At 37.8% G+C, this 21,524-nt stretch overlaps 1 protein-coding gene across 2 annotated transcripts in view; it reads right to left on the bottom strand.

Annotated features, from left to right (window-relative positions):
• Positions 1 to 21,524, bottom strand: part of ADCY2 (adenylate cyclase 2) — a 214,342-nt gene that overhangs the window by 106,174 nt on the left and 86,644 nt on the right. For both annotated transcript variants that reach the window (XM_064660924.1, XM_064660933.1), the window contains one exon: positions 4,207 to 4,356. In XM_064660924.1, the coding sequence (XP_064516994.1) occupies positions 4,207 to 4,356 (150 nt within the window). The remainder of the gene's footprint in view (positions 1 to 4,206; positions 4,357 to 21,524) is intronic.

Here is a 21,524-nt window from a genome sequence, read left to right as displayed (position 1 = left end):
TACCCCTGCACCCCTTCAGTGGACTCTCTCCAGTTTCTGTTTGCATAGTCTATCCATCTTTCCCATGGTCTACCATGAAAAACTTGCACTTGTTCAGAACAGGCTTTAATTCTAGTAATGACATGTAGATTAACAGAAAGGATTGGCATCTGACCCATGTCTATGTGTACACACACTACTGAAGTAGAAAATCAATTCTAAAATTTAAAAGACCAAAGCTAGTTTTTGTTTTTCCTGTTTATTAGCGTTGAAGCCATGAGAAAAAAAGGAAAATGAGGAAGCTTAGAAAAACTATTCTGTGTTCATGAAAATATTAATAGCTTGCCTTTTAAAATGCATTAACTGAACTTACAGGAATCCACATTTTACATAATAATTACAAATAATGTACTTCAATGTTTCTGTTCTTTACTAATAGCCTCACGCCTCATAAATGTGTAAGGCTTCTCTGTTTTAGATTAATTTTAAAAATTTTGAAATAGTTCCTTTAATGAATGGTATTGCTTCACCTCGTTTCAGTGAAAAAATTAAAATCCCACTCAATGATTTGAAACCTCATTCATTTTCATCTGCTACCTGAGTGTTGTTTCTAAAACTGTCATTATACTGCCTCCTTTTCAAAGACAGCATTTCAGAGAACCCACTGAACACCAACACCTTACAAACACCTCCCTGTGATCTTGTAAGAATCTCCCAGTGTACGTTCCTGTCTCCTGATGCAAAGCATCATAAGAGAGAAGAGCAATTATGCTAACTGCTTGTCAGCATTTAAGATCTTGCACTCAGTGTGAGTCATTACCCCTACAAACTGTCAGCCAGACTGTATCACTGAGACAAATAACACTAGGAAAGGCTGTTTTAAATATATATGTTGAAATAAGGCTGCAAACTAAAAAGAGATCAGAATAGTTCCCCATTTCTCTTTTATAAACACTGAAAAGACATAAAAGCTGTGCGAGAAACACTAAAGTGTGCATTGAAAATACTGCTTTTTATTACAGGAGTTAAAAATGGCCCCTGTCCTGCTGGAGGTGTCACTACCCATAGCTTCCCATCCCTTTCGGAGCAGCCAGCCTTTGTTGTGCCCTAACAGAAGAAATACACAGTGGTATGGGTACAATATGTCCAACTTATACTTCAGTATATATACACACACCCCTATTTCACCAGATTCTAATGTACATTAGCCTTAATTCAAAACAATGAAATTGGTGTTTCTCTTGAGTTCTTTGGCATAACTGTTGAGTGGTAATTCAATATACTTATCTACTGATCTATCAAAATGGTGTTCTCAAAAAGACTATTCAAAGACACACAAAAAAACCCCTCTAACAACCTACATTTTTTATGAGCCTACTCTCAAACAAAATAAAAGGAAATTCAAGGAATAATTTAAACATAAATTGCACATCTTTCAAAAACAATTATAAAAGACATGATGTCCCTGATCTGGAAAAATGTGCAAACTTGACCTGGAGGCCTAACCATTTAGAAGCACATCCTACACTCTGCACTTGTACAAAACTAGCTTATGTAAAGTAAATTAAATTAAATTTTTTCCTGTTACAGAGATGTAGAATCAAGGGCCATGCTACAACCTTTTACAGGCTAATAAAGGCTTTGATCAAAACCAATGCTTTTTAAAATGCACTCTGCTCCTACTGTTTCAATGTATCCCAGTTCTCTAAAAATAGTCACCAATATGATTGACTTGCTTTCTGAATACTAACAATGTGGATTCTCTTCTGTATCTTCTTGGCAAAACAAGCCATGCTAAAAGACAGACTAAAGTACATCCACTTCTGAACTACTGTTTGCAAACAAAGAAGTATGTTAATCCTGGGGGAAAAAAATCCTTATCAAATGAATTCTCATTTACCTTTTCACATTTAAATATGTAAAAACCCTAAGTGTCATATACGGAGGTACACATCTTGTCTTTTTGGTTGGAAAAACCTTGACATGAGATAGAGGACATATTAAGGGGCTGAGGGCATAAAGGCTAAAGAAATCTATATAAGAAGATCTGAAGATCTAATTATTTCTTTTTGAGCTTATTAGAGGTCAAAAAGATCACTGACATCCACAGAACACTTCTCTTTACTAAGATATTGATCCATCTGTTATTGACACAGACCTGCAATACACTAGTTAGAGCTGTATAGATGTCTTAACTAATTTGATATTTTTATTCCTACCAAAACACAAATATGACAACACACACTTATATATACATATATATAAAATATATAAAAAAATTATGTACAATTTCCTTCATTATTCTATAAGAATGACACAGTTTATCAGTAAAAGATGGCTTTTGCTGCTTTCCATCTTGCTAGGCTACAACACTTTTGAAACACTACAAACACCAAAAAGGAAGCATCTGTCACAGAGTTCCAGAGCATTTTGCTTCTTTTCATTGTCAGGTTCTCAATACTTTCTGCAACACCTTCAAAAGTGACAGTAAACCAAAGCTACTTATTTATGTCTTTCCAAAGAAATTCGTAGTGTTTAGCAAATAATATACATTTGCAGAATATATTGGCTAGCACTATGTCTGCTGTAACTACTGTCTTCTTACAAGTAGCATCCTTACTCCTTTGAATTTGATGTCAAGTAACACATCCCTCCTGCTTCTTGCAGATACACCAATGCATTTCCTATGCTTGAAGGAAAATGCAACCAATAGTAGAAACCTGGGCCCTTACAACTGTGTTCAGTAAGAATTCAGGTCTCTCCTGAATAAGGCAGATCTCGATGCCTGCTAGGAATTATGCTGTTTGATTACAGTCTGCATACATGCTTCTGGCAGTGAAGGCCTAAGCACAAGGCCTAAGCACAGAGAGAAGTGCTAACCATTGTCTAAAATGTCACCATGAGCCTAGAAGCCATCAAACCAGGACCCACATCACTGGGGACTGCCCAGTCTGGAGCAGTATTTCTCCCAGATACCTGGCACTGGCTGCTCTGCACTCACAAGCTGTTTCACTGGAACAAATTTGAAGATACTCTTGCATATTATCAACAGATAGTAAAACATGCATTGTGTACTATCAGTTACAAAGCCTAACGATTCACTGCACACAGCTCGTGAAGGCAGAGATAGAAACACAAATGACTGCTCTGACAGACCTCTCCTGCAACAGTACCTTATGCAGATTTTGCATCTAATCATCAAAACTTGCTTTTACCATAAAACTTTCTCCTTAAGGAGTTGTAGCAACTTCAGCCAGTATGCAGTCCAAGTGCCAAGCAGAATCAGGATAGCCCTCCGAACATGCAACCTTTTGAAGTCCTGGTTGGGGCTTTTCATTTGCTTTTTCTGAGAAAACAGTGTTGGTGATGGATCTTGAAAACTTTAATTTAAAATGGCTACAGGTATTTGTGAGATAGACACGACAGTTAGGGTCAGCTGGGACATATGATGTATATATCAGCACTTTTTGTGACAACAGCAATGCGTCAGTGAAGACTCTATTCTCTGACCCAGAGACTCACAGATTTTGAGTCTTGGTGACCTTCAGAGCAAAATGCACCCATCTTCTTTACTACTTGATGAAATCATTTGTATTTCAAATTCTCTTAAATGAAGTACCTATCTGTCAGGATGATAGGCACTGTACAGAGCTGGCAAGGAGAAAAAGAACTATATAAAGCACTCAGAGAAGTCTTTTATTCAACTGCTACAATAAATGACAGGTATGTCTCATTATGCAATTCCCCTAGCTCCTCTTAACAAACCTGACCCCCAAAACTATATCACATGATTCATCAGTATTGTGGTTTCAAATATTTTTCAAAACCAGTGCAGTAATATCTTCTTGCAGTGATTTGCAGCATTGGTCTTGGGGACGAAGCACTGAAGATTTCCAAAAGCACATATGTACATCTCAGCTCATTCAGTGAGGACAACAAAAGAGATAGTGTGCCAACATAATCTATACAGCATTTTTAACTTTCTTTATCATAAAATATTCACATAAAACAAATGAGAGAAAACATAATTTGACAACACAAATAACTAAAATACCTTCCATATTCAGATGGAAATTGTGCACAACCATGCTCAAAAGACTTTGTATATTTCATTAAGTTTAAGTAACTCATTAAGTGATTTTCCATTAACAAGCTGGATTATATAGCGATGAATAGGGGGATAGTGTGAAAACAGAAGAGGAAACACAGACATGGGTGTGACTTTACCTGTTGCCTCTTTTCAAATTCTAACTTGATACGGGATTTGATGCAGTTGCATGTGTCCTGATACGTCTGCTGCAGTGCAAGTTCCATGAGGTGTTTGTGGTACGCTCCTGCCAAGTTTCCGCAGATAAAAATTATTACATTTGCCAATATCTAGGGAATTAAAAAAAAAAGGTGTTAGGAAATTTATATAAATAAATTAACAGAAATTAATTCTAGGCTGCAATGAAAGATTACTGCAGTAATGTATTTTGCTTTTGTTTGATTTCTAGCAAAGGTTAACCTTTCAAAAAGCTTTCACAATTAGTGGCAAAATCCCAAGCAATAACAGAATCATACTTAGATTGGATACTGTTATAATTTAGCATTAAATAAGAATGAAAATTAGCGACATGTTTGTCTACTAAATGAGGTACACGTTTCCTGAAAAAAGAAATTCAGCTCATGTTAGACATCCACTGTGGAGTATTAATTAGGTGGGATCATGATCTACTGATGTAAAACAATAGCTACGACTCCCAGTAACAATTTCGGAAGCCATACTATTGCCACGCTCTTTTGGCAAGACATTTTCTTTTGCAGTGCCATATGGTCGAGAGGTGAAAAGTTTCACCTACACACATGAACAGCCTGACCTGCATTTTACCCCAGCCAGACCAATATTACCTGTTAGTCAGCTACAAATATTATAAGCAACGTTTAGGTAGCGGGATCTGACATCTGCCTACTAGAATATACTTTTTCCTTCTACCAAAAAACTGCATTTGCTTAAAACACAGAACTTAAAGATTTAAGATTTAGGCTCAAACTTACAGCATCAGATGCCCTCTGTACACAACAACTCACAAACATGAGAAATTAGTTTGCTTAAAAAATCCAGACCTTTGCTGTGCTTCACCTTTGAAAAGGACACAACGCTGTGTGGTGATGCTAATACTTTTAACCATACCCAGTTTATTGCTGCAAATAAAACAGACGCATTTATTCATTCTAGCTCACTCAGAGCAAAAGAAATATGAGAGAGTAATGAAACAATTCCTAATTCAATAATAAAGATTAAAAAAAAGATAATATTAAATTGAAGGTGAGATGCAGTTGCACTCTGGTCAGAGCAGGTCTCTATCTGTAAGGCCCTAGTGTATCATACAACCTGGATTACAAGTACTACATGATGTCACAGTACTCATAGTCTGGGAGGGAAGATGGAAGAAAGGAAGCCAAAATTTCACTAATTATCCACAGTTTTAATCATGAGGCTTATGACAGATTTCCCTAGTGATCATTCACTGGCTGGTTTTTGTGGCAGTAGATCTGCACTATATGAGAAACTGTGGTTTCAAAATGGCTTTTCGTATTTCTGCAAAGTCACTGCTCCTTCTTCCCAACACCCTCTGTGAAGGACTCATCTCCCATGCAGGAGTGTCCTGGGAAGATGTCCTGAGGTCTCCTCATTGGCCTTTGTTAACCCCTTCCTATTGGCTGTTAACTCTTTACCTCACTGGTTTTTCTGTAAGACCCTGAACCTGTAATTGGTCCCCTTTTAACCCTCCTAAAAGCCTTATAAACCCCTATCCCCACAATAAACTTCCTCTTTCGTCCGTCCCTCCCTGGTGGTGTGTGTGAGCTCCTTACGGGGTCGCTAGACCACGTGGCGGGGGCGGGGGGGAAGAGCATTCACCTCCAGGTAATGGGCTGGATCCCAGAGCCTGAAGGTTCCCCCTCCAACTAATCCACCGTAGGTTTTGGTGTACCTATGGCAATCTTTTGTGAATAGCTGGTAGTGAAAGAGCCAAAGATCAGAAAAAAGTCCAACAGTATGCTACAGTGGTTCAAAGAAAAAAGATAAATTGTCCCATCAAACAAAATTCATGTTCTTGTGGAATACCTGTTATTCACAAAAAATACACGGGCATTTTAATGCTCCTTTTGTAAATGGATACTTGTCCTAGTTAGGACAGCTGAGACCAGATCATCATGGTATGGGTGTAACCCAAAACTGTGTATTCTATAGCCTTCCATGCCATTTCACAGAAATTGTTAGCAGTAGAGGCCTGTAGATGTTCCTGTCCTCATATCCTTTTATGGAATTCCCTGCTCTGAGGGAAGGACTGAGTATCCTCATACCCTTTTATGAAATTCCCCACTCTGAGGGGAGGACTGAGCATTCCTGCCTGAACTGGAGAATATATAAACTTGGAGTTTTGGAACCTTTTTACCACTCGTGGGATCCAGAGGAGGACTGCAGCTCACTGCTCTCGGCCAGACTGAGACCACCACACTCGACTGGACTGCAATCACCATTTTGACCGGACTGCAACAGCTCTCCCACCAGCAGGTTTTTTTCCGCTCTCCCTTTACTTTGGACTCAGGGGGGGCATGGGGAACACCGTTTTGTTCATGTCCCAGGGTGCTGGGTTGTACATTTGGGTTTTTGTGGATTGAAGCCGGTTGTTTGTCTGTATAATCATACTTGTTGTGTTGTTTTATTAAATTGTTATTCTGACTCGTGGTCTCTCTTTTGAGTTGAGTTCATTTCCCCTGCTGGTTTACCTTTAAACCAGCACAACACTTTAAAATGAAAGATTTAAAAATATACTTTTATTGACTTGTCTGATATGTCACCTCTCATGGTTCCACAAAGCTAAAAAAGGGAACTATCCATCTTTGACAGAAAAATGATCAATGTTTGCAATTGGATAGAACTTTTCTTTCTTTCCCTAAAACTTTAAGATCATGGCACTATAATGTTTCTAAAAGCAACATCTGAGTGATTTTGTCAATTTTTCTAAAATACATAAATGTCAATATAATAAGGAAAATGTACACATTTCACTTTCTCCAAAGAACCTCTATGAAGTAGAGGCAAAAGAAATATTTTAAACGAAACATTTCACAACAGCCAATAATTAATCCCATGAAAAACATACGAGAATATGGTGTACAGTAAATCATCTGAAATTAAAATACTTTTATATCTCTTTGTAAATCACAATTGTTTGATTCTGCTGTGATGTCAGCAATACCATAGCACTCTCAGCAGACATGGATTAGTGAAAAAAGATCTTATGTGACAAATAGCAGTGCACGGGTAGGGTGTCCCAACCGGCAATCATTTCAGGTTTTTAAAACAAAATTATAATGTATGAAGACTGCTGGGCATACAAAATGCTCAGATATCAGTGGGAACGTTTAGTAACAAAATGATCACTAAAATGAACTGAAAGCAACAGTGTGATGTGATAATCTCTAGGTAAATGTCGCTGTTGAAAGACGGCACACAAACTTACTAAATGTATTGTCCAGCTTCATGAAGTTATAGAGTATTTAAAGCAAAACTTCAGGAATTTACTCAATTAAAATAAAAAAATACTGTAATGGGTAGATAGAGGAGTAAATCATGAGTATCTTCTTCACCGTCATAGAAAAACAAGTTTGTTCTAAAGTCACATGGAGTCTCCCAAAATGGACAGGTTCAGCCCAAAACTATTAACTGAGCTTCTCACTTCTTAAGCAAGTACACTAATCAGTATGCAACCATAAAAAAGTTTCTTTTGTTCAGGTACCTGCTCTAAGAAGGCCCCATGCTGTGAAACCTACCTACACCAAAGCACTTGGAATGAAATTCTGAGTCAGACCAATCTTCTGTTCTCTACGCTAGGACTCTGCAGTCTTTTTTCCTTTTTCTTCCCCCACCCCCGACGCTCCATCCCTGCTTCTCCCCTGCTCAAGATGTATGTTAGATAATAAGAAAAGATGTGGTGGATCTTCTGGTAAGAAATTCTGCATCTTCCTGTGATAGCTCGATAACTGTGCAGCTAAAACTGTAACTGAGAACCTCTGTAAGGGAATTCGGGGACAACTGAATAGACTACACAACATAGTTAGGGCTTTGGCCCAGGAGGACAAGACTGAGCTGTGGAAAAGGGTGTAAATAATGATGGTAACTCAATAGCACAAAAAGACCAGGGTGACATCAAATACAGTGTTCATATCCTTTATAAACAGACACTGTATGACAAATATAAACAAAAAAAACCAAAACCCCCTCCCCAAAAAAAAAAAGACAACCAAAACAAAACCAAAAACAAAACCAACCAACAACGATGACAAAAAAACAAGCAACAAAAAATCCCACAATATAGATAAACCCTAGTAAGGTCCCACTCAATTCACCATATGAAAACACTGAGTGATACAGCAGAAGTTTCTATCTCTCTGTATAGTTAGAGTGGAGAGAGAGGCCAGTCCATCTCCTGGGCCATCTGCATCCCTTCAGACTGATCCACTAAAATATGTACTGTAGTGAAGTTTCTGCTTTATCAATAAATAAATTCAATGTCTAGAGAAGGTAATCTAAATATGAGTCAAAAATTAACACAAGGAACACCAAGGTACCACTGGGAAGTATCTCTAGGTACTCCAAGTACCAGCTTGTACCTCTAATCACTTAAGGAACATAATCATGCCTGATATCTCTTCCATCTCTTTTGACCTACAGAAAACTACGCACTTCCAGGCAATCCAGGCAATGGGGTAATTTTACATTCAAGCACATGTATTTTTCAGTGAATATCAAGTAATCAGATGTCTAGTGCTTCACTACGAAAATAGACTATTTAAAAGCAAATGAAGACAAAGCTAAGTAGCTATGATTAATTTCTCAAGAGAGTACTACAGAACCCCGAGCTGCAAAAAAAATGTATCATACAAAAGTTCAGTTGATGAAAGTTGCCCATAAAGACACATACATACAAATAAGTACTATGCTATATAAAAATAAAAGAATTATAATACAAGTTGCTGATTCTGATTCAAGAATAAATAATTTGTTAAATATCTTAGAAACTGTTGCTGAAATACCTAATACGAAAATCAGAATTCTCCATAGATTTTCCCTTCCAGCTTATGAGTTACTTTGTTGCATTTCTTTCTTCTTAGATATTGTACACATATTTCCTGAATTCTTGCATGAACAGAATTTTTTTTAAAAAAAAAACACCATAAAAAAATTAACATTTTTTTCAATAGTTTTCCACTTTTCTTCTAGGTAAAAAAGCTGAGGAAATGGAAGATGAGGGGTGGGCAAAAAAGGCTATCATTTATACTGTCTGAATGGAAATTAATGGGAGAAAAAACGATTCTTATGTCAATGCCAAAGTGCAAATTCTTCAGCTCTGCAAAGATGAATTGTCTCTCTCTCCATTTCTTTCATGTGATGGTTTGTGGTGTGACTAGCCAAGCTAAGGAACAAGTCTATACTTCTTTGGAACCCGTACAGTTTTCGACTCAGACATAATTCAGTTAGAAAGAACTATGTCAGGTAAAAACTGAAAAACAGCATTTAAAAAGGAAATGCTTAGCCACCATGTAAATTAGTCACCATGTACTATGCCCAATACCATTATTTTAAGTAGATGTGTTCAGAAGGTTCTCAAGCTATTCCATGCAAAATTCTTGCCCATGGAGCTCTGGCCAGTCTTACAATGTTGACTTTTTTTCTTTCACATTTCCAGACCTATGGAAGTCCAAAGTCCAACATCTTAATACATTTCAGTGTCAGCAAAATCTATAGCTATGTCATAGCTCACAAGAAGGATGACAAATTTGAAAAAGGGAAACATTTTGCCATATGGCAACCTCTGTTTCAAAAACAAGCAGTTTGGAGAGGAGCAAAATTAATGAAGTCTGGATTTCTATGGATTTGTATAATTTTGCGTACTAATTTCATGACTTATACAATACTTCCAACTCCTCAAATAGGTCAAAGATTTCTATAGCTGGCCTAAAACAAGTGATTATATGTTGCCTAGTCCACCAGCTGCTGTTACCGAGAGTAACAACTGGCCTTTTCCCATACGTAGTGAGATCACTAAGTTGGGCGTCTTTATTATGAAAGCTCCTGTGTTTCACAAAGAAATGTATCAACCTCTTGGATTTCTATTTCTGTTTCAGAGATGACGGTCAGGGTTCAATGAATGGTCAATGAATTAAGGTTATTTGGGTACAGAACAAGACAGGTTGAAGGAAAGGCAGATTATGGGCAACTGCATAATTACTTACTCAGGAATTAAAAGTAAATATCAATTTATTTAATCGCTGCATAATTATTTTACTACTCTGAAAGGTTAAAGATATTTAAATCCTTAAATACTTATGGAGGTGTTTCCGTTTAATGAGACTGAAAGTGTTTTGCTAAGGAGCGCGAGTTATGAGGTAGACCAAACTCCTTTTTCTCAGCAACTGTAAATCTGAAATTAAGAGGCTCCAATCGAGGAAGTATGGAAAAAAGAAAATAACTCTTTATTAAAGAATATGTGTGTATTGGCAAAAAACAGCAAAAGAACACAAAAACAACTAAACAATAATCCTGTATTCAAAGGTCCCCCCTTCAAAAAGGAAACAGTTTGATACTTCTCTGTCCTCTAGCATGATTCTAATCACAGTTAGCAGGGGGCGATGCTGGATCACTGGAGGAGCAGAGCCTGCAGTTGCTCAGTGTTGGTTGGCAGGGGACACTGTTGGACTCTGGCGGTTGCTGTGTGGGGGCCCCCAGATCGCAGGAGAAGCCGACAACGGAGATTTCCTCCCCCACTGAGGAGGGAAAGGGGAAAAGGGGAAAGAAGGGCGGTTTTTTTCCCACTAAACTCACAGTGTCTGCGGCTGGCTGTGGCCAGGACTCCCCTCTTTCGTCGATGAGCACAAACTCTCCGATGAAATTTGAGCAGATTTGGGCTGGAGACAGAGCAGCATGTAGGCAAGTCGAGGCCAGAGAGCAGCCAGATGACCTGGCTGAGAGCAAAACGGCCTCAGAGCTTTTCCAACACACACACCCCTTGCCTCTGTTAAGGCAAAAAGTGGAGTGCCTCTTTCCAAGGAGAGGAAGGGAGAAAAACTCTCCATCCCCCCCACCTCCCCACCTCCCCACCCACACACCTCAGCTTAGAGAGGGCCATCAGCCTGGAATGTAGTTCTGCCAGCCAGCTCCTTTGTGTAGGTCAATTACCCAAGGTAAAAAACTGTCCTCCCCATTCAACATCCCTCCCCCACACTGCAGTAGGGGAAAGAAAATTCACGTTTGGTTTTTTAGAACAAGTAAACCCATGATAGAAGGCCACAATAAGAAGAGACTACAGATGAAGAGAAGAACAGGAAGCTTCAATACCCTCAGACCCTTTGTCTGTATCAAGGAGAATGTCAAATGTTTTTCAGAAAGGTAAGCAGAAAAACAAGATGCAATTTTGTAAGAAACAACCCAATTAAAAAAAAAAAAGGAAATATAAAAAAACCACAAACAATCTAAGATTTCTCAAAGTAACTGAGAAACAACAAAAAAATAGTTTGAATTAGTCAGCATCCCAGATGGCTGCATATTTTCAGTGTTAAAATAAACTTGGTAAAAAGTCCCTTTGTGGGAGGAGAGTTGATGTCATTGTAAAAGCCAGGAAGTTTTGACGCTATCTTCTAATTGGTATGCGTAATTCTCTTTGTAGCTTTTGCAATCAGAGCATTGAGGACAACAGCAGGATATTCGTTTTTTGTAATATCTGTGTTATTTGACATGATTTTCTTTTCATCATTATTACAGATTGAAATTTCTCATAGCTCTAGGCTGTTCTGTGGAATGACTGGATTTATTTTACTCAGCTCTGTGCATACACAGACCCTGTCTATACACCAGTGTAGATGAAAACTGATCATAAACTCTAAGCTCTTTAATCAAACCCAGGGAAAATAAACTAGAAACAAGAATCAGAGTTATGGCCCCTTTAGATCACTTCTGAGTAATACATATAATCAATATCATTGACTCTAGTTAATGACTCTTAATATTTTGAATCTAAGATAATTTTTTGCCCGAGGGGGACTCATACTCTCTTCAGTCAGAAGGAACCATCCAAGCCACTGGGCTTCCCTGCTTGCCTGCAGAGAGGTCTTTTGTGTTTACATGCATCTCTGAGATCATTTAATTTCTTTACTACTAAAACTGCTCAAATATATTTGAATAGAGAATTAATTGAAAGAAACAAATAAAATAAAAAATTCAAATTATTCAGATATTTAAGTAAAACTAACAGTAACTTCGGGTTTGGCTTGAATTCTGGAAGCAAAATCTGTAAACAATAGATACTCTCATTGATCTTAAAAACTAAAATTTTCTCTCAAAAAGAATGAGATTAATTTTTAGGTTCTGGATCTCATATAAGGGTGAGCACTAGTGTGCTCTAAAAAACAAACAAACAAACAAACAAAACCCCCCAAAAACGCCCATGAAATTAAAAGTTTTCTAAAAAAAAAAAAATAAATCATTAGTCTTTGTTATATTACAGAAATAATCCTATGTCTGATTTTGAGATACACTCAGTCTTTTCCAATAGATTAATCTGTTTCACTCTTAAAACAAAAGAAGACTAAAATCTGTAATATAAGTACACTTACTTACAGGACGAGCAATACGCTGCTAAGTTTAATGTGTACCAGTAGATTTCTCCTTACTTTCCCTCATCAGGAGTATTACTAGGCAATCTCTCCTGTACTATCTACCAGTCTTCATGAAGTTTATTTCATACAACTATCTACCAGGCTTCATGAAATTTCTTCATATATTATATACGTCTAAGTATCTCCCCTTCTGGCAACTTTTACAGAAACTAATCAACAGGTTCAAAAGCTACCAGAAGAAGGGAAGACAAACAGATAAATGAACTACGTGCTCTTTATTTATGTACTTGTATGCTTAACCCTCAAAACCACAATAATGATTTCAGCTTTCTTCCCTAATTGCTAAAGTTTATACTGTATGTAACTGCACTGCATGCTAATATGCTACATACTCTCAATTATCAATATAAATGGAAATTAAAATCAATGGACAGTTAGGATTACATGGATAAATTACAGTAAGAACATATAATCAATGTAACTTTTTTACTACATTGCAAACAGTTGGCAATTGATAGACATTTTGAAATAGTATTTTTTATGATCTCTAAATGAAATTCTGATTTATATAAGAGTATTTTTCTTAGGTAATATTTTTCTCTATCAGTAGTCATAATCATCTGGATAAGCCTATTAATAAGAAATACTCAAGTATTTGTTCTGCTTGTCTGATGACTACGTCAAACTTTAATCAAGTTCATTTGTCATAATTTGTCAACCTGTGCTAGGAATCAGTGGTCTTTGGCTACATACTTCACAAAGAATGGTATGGAGCAGAAGGGAGAATAATGAAGTGGTGTGTAAGTGAGGAAAGTGATGACCTGTAGAATTGGATTAAACTGATTCCAGAATGTCCCCAAAGTCAAAGTTTTGAATTATGACAGTCTTACCTTTATTTGTAATGTTTTATAAAGAACTTAGTTATCATTTTGAACTATACTGAGATCTCTAATCAGTATTTGGGTTAATTCTCAATTGGAAGTAGTCTAACAGGAAAATTTGCTCTCAGGAAACCTGAAAGTTCTATTTTCTGGTGTCAGGCAAATGCTCTGAAGAGTCAGCAAGCCAGGACAAAGAAAATACTAAATTCAATTTACATTCAGGATGGAATGAAGTAACTATTAAAACCTGTTCAGGCTTTGCTGCAAATTCATTCCATCTTTACATAAGAAATGCCATTTTTCTCTCCTTCATGTCTCAAAACTGCCAAGATGTTATTTGTCAGATCAGGTTTTCTATTCCAAAGCCTTAGTGTGAAGCATGTTGGACACTCTGAAACAGTTTTTTCTAAATCACATGGTTTGTGGGAACACCTGGGTAACACCTCAAAAGTAAGCACAGTACCTCCCATTCAAAGAATAGAATCACAGTCATAAAATTGTTAAGGTTGGAAAAGACCTCTAAGATTATCAAAATCACCCTGCACCACTGTGTTCACCACTAAACCGTGTCCCTAAGTGCCACATCTACACATTTTTTGAACACTTTCAGGGATGATAATTCCACCACTTCCCTTGGCAACCTGTTCCAGTGCCTGAGCACCCTTTCAGTAAATACATTTTTCCTAATATCCAATCTAAATCTTGCCTGGCACAACTTGGTGCCATGCCCTCTTGTCCTGTTGCTTGTTACTTGGGAAAAGAGACCCACACCTATCTGTCTAAAACCTCCTTTCAGGTAGTTTTATAGAGTGATAAGGTCTCCCCTGAGCTTCCTTTTCTCCAGCACTTTCTATTCATACCAGCATTAGTGACAACTCCTATATAGCAGCATGAGGTTACACACAATAGACACCTAAAATACTACACAGCATTATTAGGAATAGGCTGTTACTCTTAAACTAGCTGAGGGCAATGATTAAACAAATGGAGGTATTTGTTGAGGGAAGAGAGATTTTCCATGTCTCCACACTTGTTCTATTCTTTAAGTCTGAATATAAGAACCTACCATTCACTCCTACCTTCTGTTCCTTGTATTTTAAAGAACTATTTATGTATGCACAGATCTTCCCTCCCAGCTTCTCAGATCACTGAAAAGGTTTGGGCAAAGGACTCTTTCAAAGGTCTTTTGGAAATCCAAGTAGAGCTATCAGCAAAATCAGCCTCATCTACCTGTTTGTTGATGTCTTCAGACAGCTTCAAGACACTTTTAAGAAAATAGCTCCTTTTACTTCTTTCAAAATAGAATGTGTTACAGCTTCATTTTTTAACTCATGAAGACACCGAGTTTACAGGCCTACAATCTCCCTGACCCTTTCTAGAACCTTTTCTTAAAGATTATTTTCACATTTTCTACCGTATGGTCTTCAGAAACCAGAGTCTATTTCAGAACAATCTATATGTGCTCTCCTTCCCCCATTCCTCCCAGAAGGATTTTAATGTGAGATTTTTTTCAGTTTCTTCTTCACTGAACAGGGATACAGAAATTGTTTCTCTGTGATGGCCTTATCCTCCTCCCTGAGTATTTTTATAACCTGGATGTCAATGTCCTTGTAGACTCTCTGAAAGTTCTTTTTGTAACTCAAGTGCTGAAACAAGGATTCAGCAAGCAAGGAAGGTAAGACTAGTTTCGTTAACCGCCATGGCTCTAGTTGTTATCTAACATAAATTACATTCTTGTAGATATATGCTCTTCAAACTCCTATCTGACCTGAGCACTGCATACAAAAGCGTTTTGCAACACTTTAAAAAACATTTGCACAGATGAAATCACTTTGGCTGATTAACTTCAGTGGAGCAAACAGATTCTAAAATTGCTGATAAACCATGCTAATTAGCAGAATGAATACCAGGAAAAATTGCAGCTACAACAGGCACAATCACAAGGTGAACTGAGATAGCTCCATAAGCTTTTTTATAGTTAGACTATTGTGCATCAAAGGCAAATGTTATTTTAACTGAATTACAATTTAAAGCTTCTTATGATTATGTAATATTAAAAGAAAAAATAAAATTCCCTTTCTATAATTCTCTGACACACTCTGAAATATCTTTAATGCTCATATTTTAATTTACTCATTCCTGTGCTCAGAAGGAACCTCTGTTGTCTAGAGGTTTTGCTTTAGGAATGAACCTACAAATTCTGTGCACTGTACAAGGAGCAAGTTTTAGTTTGTGAATGCTGAAGGAAAGATTAAATTCTGGCAGTAAATGTGACAAAGTTTTCCCTTCCAAAGAATGTACTGCAAAAATCAAATGGGTTTAATACTGTGAAGACAAACAGAAGTCCACTAAACTGGCAATAACGGATTTCCATGAAAAACTTGCCTATTATTACCTACACCTCTACCTTATTAGCAGATTTTGCATTTAACGCACTTCTTACAGATCAGTTTACAGTTTGTATACTACATTTCCACATATTTTAGAAACAAAACCTGTGAATCTAATATTGAAATACATCATGATGCTTTGCAAAAACTGACAGGCCTTCCTACATAAAAAGAGAAGTTACTAACAATATGAAGGAAATAATATTCCAATTTCCAGATGATTGCACTCATATTGTTATTATATTTATTAATTTCTGATTTCACTTTCAAATTTGACTGGAATAGTATTGGAACACTATGGATAAATTAGAAATAGTCTCTTTTTACAAATTCTGATGCACATGTGGCAACAAAAATAAAGAAGCAATTTCCGTTCTCTAATGATTTTCGCCTCCTGCCTGTATTTACAAAAGATGCCTGTGTTCAACCTAGTATGTTCTAATCTAATAGAAAAATTACATAATAGGTGCTCCTAAGCAGCAATATGAACAATGCAAAAAGTGCATTTGACTTGTGGGAGGAGGGGATGTTCTACATGGAATGACTATTTTTTTATTCTCCATAACAAAAACAATCCTGTACAAAAAGAAAATTACTACTTAAACCCCACCAGTTTCAGTTGCTTTTACAGTTATCTTTTACAGCAAAGTAAATTTCACCCTGCAACCTACCCTTTAATAGTACAAGCTGTCATTAGAAAGATTTGACAACACATCATGAAGATACAAAGTAATGCTACACTAAAAAAGGCCTGGAGCAGTATTTCTGACACACCACCCCTTCTCAGTCAGAGAAGGGTGCTGGAGCATCCACGTGTTGAGAAGTAATGTGCTATCTAAGGGAAGCAGATCTCAGCACCACACAGAATAGCACATTTACTTTGCTTTTCAGTTATGTTATGTTTAAAACAGTTTCCCAAATCTGTAAATTCCCATATACATGAAGTTATTGGTTTTTCTTCACTCAACATTTATCTCAGATGAATTTGAGTGGATGGGCACTATCCATGCTAACCACTGGGACTGGATAACAGTCCTTGCTCTGTTTTACTAACCAGTCAAACATATTCATGTAAGTGTTTCTCAGTTCTCTACAATGGGCATTCAGTACCTCTACTTTCAAAATCCCAATCTGACCAACAAACTCTGCTACCTTGTTACCCACCACTTTCTGCAGAAAAAGGTTTTAATATACCCTCCTCTTTGAGGAAGCAACAAAATTGCAGCTAGGAACCAGCAGTTATCCAATACCTCTAAGAGTGCACAAACTGACTCCTTTCTTTTCCACTCCCACTGTTTGTTAGACACATCTACAAGTCATGGGATGCTGAAGAAGAACAACACAAGCTAACCTAAACTGTTCCAACTCTCCCAAATTCATTTCAGCGCAAGTTTATCACTCTGCACAGAGCTTCTTCCAAGCAGTTTTCTCAGGCAGCCTGCAAACAGGCTTCACAGAAAATATCTATGGACACTGTTACAGAAGACTTCAAAACTAATAGGCTGGTCAGTCTCTGAATGGCTAGTCAGACAGGCAACACCAGTAGGTCTGGCTTTTGCAAGAGCACAAAGACAGGTTTGGCCCCTGTCATCAGGACTTCTCGAAACAGAAGCATGAGAAAGAAAATGATCAGCAGCTCACAGGAGAGCTCTTTAAATGCTGGATGCAGATCAAAATAAGGGAAGACACATGCAAGGGTCACACAATAGGACAAGTAGAAGACACCCTAACACTTGCTTAAAACACCAGAAAAGGGACAAAATGAGTAATGGCTTGAAGTGCCAGAACAGGATTGCAATGAGTAAGGAACTTTGCTTCCTCTGATCAAGGCTTAAAAATTCTTGAGTTGTCTTAGTGCTCCTTAATTCAGTCACTTTGCTTATATTTCTCAGCTTGTTGCTCTCAGTTTATTTGTTTTGCTGTTGCGTACACATTAAAAATTGTGACTTTCTTTTGTCTTCCCACAGATTTTTCATCTTCCTCCATGTCCACTTCTTTGCACTGTACAGGTAGAGTATATAGTGTCTGTGAAGGTAACACAAAAGTGGACAGTGAATTGCTTCAAAGTGGTCCTTTACAAGGCACTCTTCAGTAAAAGCAAGCAGCAGCAGGAGTAACAGCTATTAGGACAGCTAGCTGGACAGCACTGGAAAAAAGTTTGAGAGGCTGCATCCAAAGGTGGGCAACCAAGGGGGGAAGCTGTATGAGGAGTGATTGAGGTCACTTGGCCTGTTCAGCCTGGAGGAGACTGAGGGGAGGCCTCATTGCAGTCTACAACTTCCTCGTGAGGAGAAGAAAAGGGGCAGGCACTGATCTCTCCTCTGTGGTGACCAGTGACAGGACCCAAGGGAATGGCCTGAAGTTGTCTCGGGGAAGTTTAGGTTAGAAAAAGCTAAAAAGAAAAAGGTTCTTCACCCAGAGGGTGGTTGGGTACTGGAATAAGCTTCCCAGAGGCCACAGCACCAAGCCTAACAGAGTTCAAGAAGCACCTGGAGGATACTCTCAGGCACACAGTGTGACTCCTGGGGATGGTCCTGTGCAGGGCTAGGAATTGGACTCAATGATCCCTGTGGGTCCCTTCCAACTCGGCATATTCTGTGATTATGTGATCATTCTTGGAATCCTAAATCAGTGCTAACAAAGGCGTAAGTTGTGCATGAGGCCCCCACCTTTAGCAAGGAAAATGCAGACCCAGATGCAGAGTAAAATAGCAATGAATAGCTTGTCAGAAAATAAATACTTGTTACTCTTGATCTGTTCCTACTCTGAAACAGTGTTAATCAAAAGTACTTCATAAGTTGACAAAGAAAAGAGTGGTATGCCTTTTTACTGGTGTTTTGTGGAACTGCCATCTTTGGCCTGTATGGCTTGAGGGCAAGTGTATCCCCAGTGCAGTTACAAATGTGTATAGACCTTTCTATACTTACCACTGTGCTGAACATACTAATTGCCTGCCAAATAACTAAAAAAGGTTTGCAGGCAACACACTAAGGCAGTGCACACTAAAAAGCACTGCTACAGACCCCCAGAGATTATTTCCTGGAAAAGTGTTTTTTTCCTCTCACAAAATCTCAACATTCTTTCTTTCATCCCATTACAGATTGGGAAGTTACAGCATCTCAGGTAATATGTCTATCCTAAAGAGAGAAAGCTATTAAAAATGAAGTGCTCTCTATGTTAGCAAGAGTCTACCACTGAATGGGAGTTTCATTAGTTTTGAAACTGGAGAAGCATTCTGAGCCAATGTCTTACATCCAACATCACAACAAAAATCAGCAATTTTACATAAGGAATTAATTTGGTTCTCTCTTGTTAAGAAAATGGTGTTGTTTTCAAAAAGCTATCTGCCATTTCTACATCAAAAGCTATCTTTTGATTTATATTCTCTCCACATTTGCATAGCAAAGAATCCCAATCATCTTTTCTAAATCAGAATGGCTGGAGATGGTCTCAGATGCAAAGGACTCAGCACACTGTTTTCTCATTAGGTTGTTAGAGACCTCAGCAGAGATCCAGTTGACAGTCCAGTTCAAGGACATGATGGGATGCAGCCACAAGAACTGAGGGAACTTTCTGATATCACTACAAGGCCACTCTCAAGCACTTTTAAAAGCTCATGGGGATCATGGGAGGTTCTTGAGTGCTGAAAGAAAGCAAATCTCAATCCTGTCTTCAATAAAGTTAACATCACCTTGAATCCTGGGAAGGTGATAGTGCAAATCCTTCTAGAAGCCATTTCCTACTATATGAAGGACAAGAAGGTGACTGGGATTAGTCAGCATGGAGTTATGAAGACGAAATCATACATGAACAACTTGAATGCCTTGTGTGATGAAATGACTGGCTTTGTGGCTGAGGAGAGAGTGGTTAATGTGCCAGAGCCTTGAGCACACTCATAAACACTCACAGCCCTTACCAGCCTCACCTGGGGCTTCATGTAACATCCCCAGGCTCAGGAGCTCTATATAAGCACAACCTAGGGCCTTTAGCTCCTGCCTGTGCTATAGGAATGCTGGTCTCCAGTTAAGCTATGCCAACCACAGACACCCTTGAACCGGATCCTCAACCTGTGGACTGACTTGACTTCAGTCCTGCCTTGTCACTGTGGATGTGTCCAGCAATTGCTGGATGTGATCCTGACTTAAGGATTGGCTTTCTGTCTCGACTTTGCACCTGTCTGCTTGCCATGATTTTGTCTTATAGTCTTGACTCTCGGTTGAACCTGGTTACTGTCTCTGGACTTGTCTTGCTCAGCTCTTGCCTTGCCTTGCTGTGGGGCTGGGATCAAGGCAGTGAATCCCTGGCCATGTTGCCTTGTCCCTTAACTGCTTCCTTGCAAAGATCTCTGAGAAGAAATGCAATTCAATTCACTCAATTTTCATTAAAATAATATGATTCACCCAGGAACTTCAGTTCACCGCCTTCAAGGTTTTCAAGCAATTTCACTGGATTCAGGTATTGAAAACAAAATAAGTGCTTTATAAGCAAGCAACGACAGGGAAGATTGAATTTTTGAGATATATTTCTATTTTCTACCCATCAAAGTAGCATACTAAGGCAGGAGTAGGACATAATGTCAAAGCTATCTAGTCACTTTCTATAGTGTAGGTTCATCAGCAGGAACATTCTGGCCAATTAACACATCAAGTTTCATCCATGTCCCCTCCAGTATCTTTTATTTACTGAATAAAGTGCACTGAAACATTTATAGTTTCTAAAAACATAACTTCCAGTTACTGTAATTAAACACCAGGAGCATTTCATGTGTTAATGCTAAAAAGCTGCCTCTATATCATCATTTCTAGAACTCATCAAGGTCCCCAAACTTGGGCTTCAATCATTGCTTTCATATATGTTTTTATTAATAACAAGCTATATCTGTGCATCAGCTTGCAAAATAAATTATTTTACTATACAAAGATACAAGCATAACTATTAACTTTGGCATACATAAGCAAAATATAGTTTTCATTGTATATCCATATAGTGGTGAAAATCCAGAAGTTCATGAATTATCACATGAAGTACTACTAAGCATAAGCTCATCTTCTAAATTGCGCACATGATTACTGGGAACTTCAGCAAAGTGGAGTTTTGACTAACATCTGTGCCACCTACCAGGAACAGTGATTTTTTTACTTTCAGACTTATATCAGAGAATCACAGAATCAACTAGGTTGAAAAAGACCTCTGAGATCATCAAGCCCAACTTTTGACCTAACACCACCTTGCCTACTAGACCATGGAATTTCCCTAGGAAGGCAAAATTACAAAATATGTTGAAACAGTCCTTTTAAAGTGACATAAAATGACTAATACAGTTATCAAATCTTTCATTAATTTCCACGTAACTGCAGTAGCTTATGGTATGTTTGCAAACAATGGAGACAATATTACTATTTATAAATATATATTTAGACTTTTAAATGCTACATTTAGTTTGGGAAAACAAATGACCTATTTAAAATTGGAAAAGATAAAATTCTAAAACTACCAAAAGTAACATACCTGTCTAATCCCAAATATTTTTTAATGATCGAACAGTTAATACTGCTGGGAAGAAACCCTAAAATCCTAAAAAGCAACTCACATATAAAGTACTAATTTATAA

Source organism: Pseudopipra pipra, chromosome 1 (assembly GCF_036250125.1).
Source record: "Pseudopipra pipra isolate bDixPip1 chromosome 1, bDixPip1.hap1, whole genome shotgun sequence".
In the NCBI taxonomy this organism is placed as follows: domain Eukaryota; kingdom Metazoa; phylum Chordata; class Aves; order Passeriformes; family Pipridae; genus Pseudopipra; species Pseudopipra pipra.
This window is presented reverse-complemented; position numbering and strand designations above follow the sequence as displayed.